The sequence below is a fragment of the Leptonychotes weddellii genome, chromosome 3, assembly GCF_054177405.1.
Source record: "Leptonychotes weddellii isolate Sample4059 chromosome 3, ASM5417740v2, whole genome shotgun sequence".
Lineage (NCBI taxonomy): Eukaryota > Metazoa > Chordata > Mammalia > Carnivora > Phocidae > Leptonychotes > Leptonychotes weddellii.
In genome coordinates this window covers 44,756,078-44,763,643 of record NC_138371.1, presented here as the reverse complement: position 1 = coordinate 44,763,643, position 7,566 = coordinate 44,756,078, and the positions used below count along the sequence as shown (strand labels likewise).

Genomic DNA, 7,566 nt, shown 5'->3' with positions numbered 1-7,566 from the left:
AGTGGTTCGCTTTGGTATTGAATTATTAATTTATTTATCCCCCCTCCCCCCCTCCCCCACTCCCGACTGGCAGGCAAGAAATCTCCGTCTCTTCATTTTCCCCTCCGCCCCCACCTTCGAGGAGTCTCCCACTTCTCAGTCGCGGGTCGCTCTGCCGCCCGCCCGCGGTGGCCGTCGCGTCCCTGGCCCTCGGCGGCCGCGGCGCTGCGCGGGGGGCGTCCCGCTCGCTGGACGCTCCCACTCGCGCCCGGACCGTCGCGGCCGTGGGTCCTGGCGGCGGCGGGGGAGGGCGGGGGAAGGCAGCGGGTGACAGATGTACTCCTCTGACAGCTCTCAGTATCAGCCCAGTGGCTCCCTGCCATTGGCTCAGTGCAATGGACCGGCAACGCCGCTCACTATAATAACACTCATGCCTGCCAGCAGCCGCAACTCCGAGTGCGGGCTCCGAGCGCGGGGGATGCTGCTGCCGCCGCCGCCGCCGCCGCCGCCGCTGCCGCTCGGGCGGCTCCCGCTGCCCGGCTCCGCTCGGCCGCCGCGCCGGCACTGACTCCCGCTCAGTCCTGCTGCCTGGGCGGCCCCTCCCAGCCCGGGATCCTCCCGCGGGGCGCGTCGCCCCAAGGCGAATTAGAAGAGAAACGGAGACTGAGAGGGAGAGCGCCGAGAGCATGCGGAGGCGGAGGAGCCTCGGCGCGCTCGGCAGAGGGGTGTAGTGAGTCTGTCTCCCCAAGGCGTGCGAGAGAGGCGGCGTTTCGCCCTCGCGGCGGGTCCCTAGCCCACCCTACCCGGGCTCCGGCGCGCTGCGGCTGCGGGCGCGAGGTGCATGGAAGCGGCGGCTGCGGTGGAGGAGGCGGCGGCTGCCCCATGGAGTGTTACTACATTGTCATCAGCTCCACGCATCTCAGCAACGGACACTTTCGCAACATCAAGGGAGTTTTCCGGGGCCCTCTCAGCAAGAACGGGAACAAAACTCTGGTAATTGCTTCTGTTTCTCTCTTTCTCTCTCCCTCTCTTTCTCCTCCTGCCCCCCCCCCCTTCACTAAGAGGGCATTTGGAGGATTGAGGTTACTGTGAAATTTTGGAGGTGTCGCGTTTCAATTTGGTTTATAATATATCAATTTATCCTTCTTGTGGGTGTGGGGTGAGAATTAGATGTAGAAAAAGGCTGTAATCTTAGGGAAGGTAATATATGTCAAATCCACGGTTTTGGTTGACACTTCGACAATGCTCTGGACTCTCAACACCTCACTCCCTAATGCTGGAGATTACCACAATGGCTCCTTTTTTGAAGCAAATTGTGTCAACAGGACCTTTTTTTTAAGAAAGAAAATAAAAGCACCCTAACCCCAAGTGACCCTCTAACATATTTTGGCTTTGGAAGCTGAAGGTGAATGAGGATGTGGGTGTCTCCGATGGAAGCGGGAGCCATGTGACAGGTGGCGCGGAGTAAGTGGCGGGATTGAGTGATGGTCTCGGAAGGAGTTCGCGTTCTGGCTGTCTTTTGAAGGACCGACAGCAAACTTCTCTAGTGAGAAGTTGTCAGGACTAAGCTTAACTGAGTGACTCCAGAACCCCTTGTCGCCCACTTTAAGCTATTCATTCAAAAGAGGTTAGAGATAAATGTGAAGGGTGAGCATTATGTCACAATCAGAGCCACTAGGAAGCATGCTAGACAAATAGAACCCATGCAGTTGCTGGGAGGTTCTCACTGGACCACAGAGCTTCATCTTTCAGCATCCTAGTCAAAAGAGCACTCCTGATTGGTGGGAGAGGATGTGCTGAGCATTGAGATAGTGCAGGGTAATAGCTCTTACTTTTTCTAACAAATCCCCTCTTAGTTACAAAACCTCCTTGTGGAACTGACTCCTGAGAAGTGTACACTTCAAAAAAGAAAAAAAGGAAGTAGGGAAAAAGCTCATTAAGGTTAAGTACTGCGAAGAGAGTAGAGCTAGAGTAAGGTGGTAATAAGCAAATATATGTATCACTAAAGTCTGAGCCCCCCACCTTTTTTTACGAAGTGGTTACTGAGCCTGAGTAGATAGAGTAGAAGTTTAAGGACAGACTCAGTTAATCCATATTTTAAAATATGATTCTACATAAATTTTTTACCAAGTGCTGTGATGTTTTCCAAAAATGAAAAGTTCTCTTCTGAAGTTTTAAGTGAATTCTGGCACTGATAAACATTTGATTTTTTTTTTCTTTCTCCTCTGAATCTATTGGAATCCTCCTCTCAGCTTATTTAAGATGCAAACAAGCAGGGTTAGTTTGTTGCTTTTATTGTTGTGGATAAGATTGGTGTTGAACAAAAGAAAGTGAAAATACTACTCTGTGGTCTTTCTTAGTGGAGTATTATGCAGAGCAATAGGCAAAGGCTAAGGGGATTACTGAAATTGTTTTGGCTCTAATTATTTTCTTAAAGAACTCAAGTGTGTGGGAAGGTAAATATTTTGGCAGGGGGACTCTTCAACTTGAAGAAAGCATGCACTGGTTTGTTTTTTAAATCAAGTTTTACTTGTAGGAACAGGCAAACTTACTGAACAAGATCTCTATAGTTACAATAATGGTGTAGGTAAAAGAAAAGAAAAAAAAAAATAGTAGAGTACATAGAAAAACAAAAAAAGTTGCCAAACCAGAACTTGTTAAAATTCTGGTAATCTTGATTCTTAAATCAACCTTGGGTTTCTAAGAGTGGTTCAGTTTACTTATGCTGATTTGTTTGTCGTGGGTTTGAAGTCAATCAGTTCTTTATCACTCATATTGACAAAAGATAGGTTAAAGTCTAGATTTGCCAGTGTAAGTTTGGGATTATAATGTGTGTTAAAAGCAGCTAGTAAATGAGATGAATAAACCTAAATATGGTCAAATGTTGGAGCAACAAACTAGAGGAAGAAGTGTTATAAATAGCTCTTATCATATTTCTTTTACTTAGAGTAAAAGAACTTACAGGGACTTAATAGCTTATTCTTCCAGATATTGTTTATAAACTCCCCAAGTTTGTATTTCCTGTGTAAGAGATTTACACTGAGTAAAGTTACATAGATTTTCATATATGGTCCAACTGTATTTGAAACTATTACTTTACAAGATAATATATGTCATACGTTTATTCTCTATATGAGTTTTGATTATTTTGTTATTAAGGAGGGTGAGAGTTATGCCTGCCTTTATGTATAGGAGAAGAGATTTAAACATATTCATGAATGTTTTTAGTTAAATAACTATCTAGACTTACCTAATAATGTATTCTTCACAAAACATAGGATACTTTGAAAACTTAGTATAAGCTAAAATGTACTATCAGCTAAAATCAGAAACTGAACCTGAAACTTCTCAGAATTAGGAACCTTAAGAAACACTAATACTATCTTAAAAATGTACATATACTACATTTTGAACATTTTCAAGTGAGAATTTTTGGTTATTACTCTTTAATCTCATTTTAATAAGGTAAAAATTATGAGACCCTTTTTACTTTTTTGTCTATTTGATTTTGACATGTTTTGAATTTTACCTTTAAAAACATAATCACATTTTTGCATCTTGATATGTGTATTAAGCTGAAAGAATTTTAACAATATTTCAAGTATTTTTTCTTATTTCAGGAAAGCACAACTTAAAACCATTCAGGGAAAAGGTATTTTGATTTTTCCAAAGAAATTCCAATTATTTTCAGTTACTGGATAACTAATGGATATTCTTACCATTTTTTAGGTCATATTTTTAAAAGATTTATTTATAATCTTTGAAAAATTATTGAATAATTTAAGATAGCCTATAACTGGTAATATAGTATTCTTTCATGAATTAGAAGTCACTTATAGAATAAAGTTACCTCAGGCTTCAGTGACATTGATTAATTGCTTTAGCCCTAAAATCCAGAATGTAATCCTACTACTTATACTGAGGAGATTATCAAATTGTACAGTCTTTCCATAGGTCATATTATGTCCCTCACACATACAATTTTAAAAAGATACTTAAAGATTAAGCTTGTTGTTAATATTGACCTTATTTCTGAACTTTTAAATAATTCCTCTTGACAATTTTAACTGAAAATATACAAATCTTCATTTTGCAGGGTCTTACAAGCAAAGAGAAGGATCACTCTACTTGTCATGATTTCTGTTATAATAGCATCATATCTGTGATACAGCTTTAAGTCCATGGAATAAGAGATAAGCTAATATTTAATGAGTGCTCCAGAATATGTCTTTATAAGTCATATGGTTTAGTGGCAATGAATAAAGTTTACCATCCATATAGTCTCATTCTTTTTCCTTAGATTATCCTGTAGATATCACCATTATGTATAAAATTGTTTATTGGATAAGGACATTTTGTTATACGTATGTTTTGTCAATTGAGCCACAAAATTTCTTTGCCCTAATTATATATTTAAAAACTTTTAGTATAAAATACTTATATTTTAATACATAATTTAAAAATACAGTTGATCACTTTTAATATGGCATTTGGAACTTTAAAAATCATTACTAATTTGTTCATTACATTTTGTTAGTCAGCATTTTTATATCTCATAAGAGTGTTAAGTCTATTTTACTGACTGTGGAATTTAAAAAAAATGAGTGGTGATTTTGAGGTCATACAGTAAGTCAACATTATAATGCCAATTTCCTAACTCCAGACATATTTCTTTTATAATTTAGATACTAAGTTAGGGATTCCATAGGAACTGGTGTGTTACTATCCACACTGATTAAAGATATGGTGTTTTATTTTATGAAGGCACTCTGTTTTTCCACTTGCCTTCAGGTGAGGAGAAATAGATTCACAGAATAATTTGAATTCAAATATATTTTAAATCTCCTCTTCCAATATGCAAGCATCAATAATTTCTATCTGGCCTAAGCCCTGTTTCTGTAGGTTGCCCTCCTTTTCCAATATATTAAGTTCTAGAGTTGACAAGAAAAGAAATGTTGATTTATTAATCAGTTTTCAACATTCTTGTTATGTAGTTCATTTAGGTTTATTGAGATGCTGCAATTGTAAAGCACTATTCTGGGCACCACAAGCTCTGTGCTAGGTGTTATGTGTCAAATATTATTCATTAAGATGTATTCATGTACACTCCTGTTCATTTTTGAATGTGCTGAAAAAATATTCACATATTTTGACATGTTTGCAGGTTTCTTGTCACTCAGGAAGTTTTCATATGTATTCATTCTGAAAAGAATGAAAAAGTTCTGGATTTTTTCCTTTATGTATACAGGAACTCACTAAAATTAAGAGTCTTTGAAATACATTACATGGTCTTTTGTTCTAATTATCATCATCTAATATAACATTATTATTCATGTCATTTCTTTGCACATTTCTATATCTTCTAGAGAATGTAATTTAAAAGGTTTCTCCACTCATTGAAACCCACTTATGTGTCATATTTAAGATTGTGCATAAGACTAAAGAGACCAGTTGTTAAATTAGTGCTGATGAAAAATTATCATTGTTAGATTAATATCCTCAAGAAAGGTTAAGGGTGAGGGTGGATTAGGGTGATATCTTAATATATTCCCAAACTTTCCCACTTTATAAACTTGTTCAGATAATCAGTCCATTATATACTCTTCCAAACTTCTTTTAAACTATTTTGTATTCAGTATCAAAGACCATCTTGTGTCTCACTTTTCTGAACTTAAGGTGTCATATATACTTTGCTATACTTATTTTTTATTCTAGCAAAACTTTACAAATGTGCATTTTTAGAACACATTTTTCAAGTAAGGAAAATAACTTATAATTGAATTATTGATGTTATGACCTACTAAAAAATGTAAGCAATATTTTAAGGTAAATGTTGTCAAGCAATACCCATAATGCCGACATACCTTTGTTAGTGCGTTAAATATTAAATTATTTTTGATAGCTGAAATTCAAATAGTGACATGATATCTTGTCATCACTTCTAGTTCCTCACCAGGTTATTGATGACTGTAATTACATTTTTGCTGAAAACACAGATCAGCAAGAGCTTTGGGGACCACCTAGTCCAAAGCTTCATATGGTTGTATTCAGGGTCCAATTCAGGGCTGCAGAAGTAGTTTGTTTAGTGTGCACTGTGTTTTAAAATATTTGGCTTTAAACACCATTCAAAGAAGAATGCACTTTGCAGTTTGCTGCTGTCTACACTGCTCTTTATGGTTATTTAGGTTTTGCACTTATTTACATTACCTTCTTGACCAGTGAAGGTACTGGAATTTCCCACCTTAGAGTCTGTGAACCAAATTTTACATATAGGGAGACAGAAATATTTTCACCATTCTGCATGTGCCCTTCGTTGTACCAACTTTTCGATGGACAATAGTCTTCAAAAAAGTTTTGGCATATTCATATTTGTATAGTATCTGTTTCCCATATTTTGGTTGAACTGCTTAAAACTGTTCTCTAGATCATAACTCTAGGAATACTATCATAATAAAGAAGTGTGTGATTTGAGGGTGATACATTTTAAAATTGCAAACTTTTGCTCAGGCTACAGGTATTTTTGGTAATTTCTTGGTTTGGGTCCTTTTAAAAATTAATATCGAATATAATTTTATTCTTTAATTTATACTTTCAATAAATATGTTTAGTTAATGTAACATATTTGGAAAATAGTTTTGAAAGTATTATGCACAGGGGAAATAATATTTTATTATTGTAATGATAATTCAGTGTTGAAATAATTTCCTCCAGTGACCCTGTTTAATTGAGATATTACTATTTTAGGCAATGGCTGTATATTAGGAGTTTGAGTAATCCTTCCAGAAAGAGAAAAAGATAGCAATTCTTTTTTTTAAAGATTTTATTTATTTATTTGAGAGAGAGAATGAGATAGAGAGAGCATGAGAGGGGGAGGGTCAGAGGGAGAAGCAGACTCCCCGCCGAGCAGGGAGCCCGATGCGGGACTCGATCCTGGGACTCCAGGATCATGACCTGAGCCGAAAGCAGTCGCTTAACCGACTGAGCCATCCAGGCATCCCAGGAGGAAACCCTTTTTTTTTTTTTTTTTTTTTAAAGATTTTATTTATTTATTTGAGAGAGAGAGAATGAGAGAGAGCACATGAGAGGGGGGAGGGTCAGAGGGAGAAGCAGACTCCCCGCCGAGCAGGGAGCCCGATGCGGGACTCGACCCCGGGACTCCAGGATCATGACCTGAGCCGAAGGCAGTCGCTTAACCAACTGAGCCACCCAGGCGCCCCAAGATAGCAATTTTAATCTATGGTGTACTGCAGCCAATATTCATGAAGAAATTTTGTATATCACTTTTTATATTGCTAACTACAAAAAATAAGAAATATAATTTTCTTAATTTTTCTTTCTAAAAATTGTAGCTGAAACCATTTGATCTGTTTTATGTCATTCTAAATTATTCTTTGGCTCTGAGGAAATGTTTACCACATATACTATATTATGATGGTGTTTTCAACTAGCAAGTTTTCATTAATTTTTTTAAAGATTTTATTTATTTATTTGACAGAGAGAGCACAAGTAGGCAGAGTGGTAGACAGAGGGAGAAGGAGAAGCAGACTCCCCGCTGAGCAGGGAGCCCGATGCGGGACTCGGTCCCAG

At 38.3% G+C, this 7,566-nt stretch overlaps 1 protein-coding gene across 1 annotated transcript in view; it reads left to right on the top strand.

Annotated features, from left to right (window-relative positions):
* The first annotated feature begins 818 nt into the window (after positions 1–818).
* ZNF804A (zinc finger protein 804A) overlaps positions 819–7,566 on the top strand; it is a 266,901-nt gene continuing 260,153 nt past the window's right edge. Inside the window, exon 1 of the mRNA XM_006726976.2 lies at positions 819–972. Coding sequence (XP_006727039.2) covers positions 862–972 — 111 coding nt within the window. The 5' untranslated portion in view covers positions 819–861. The remainder of the gene's footprint in view (positions 973–7,566) is intronic.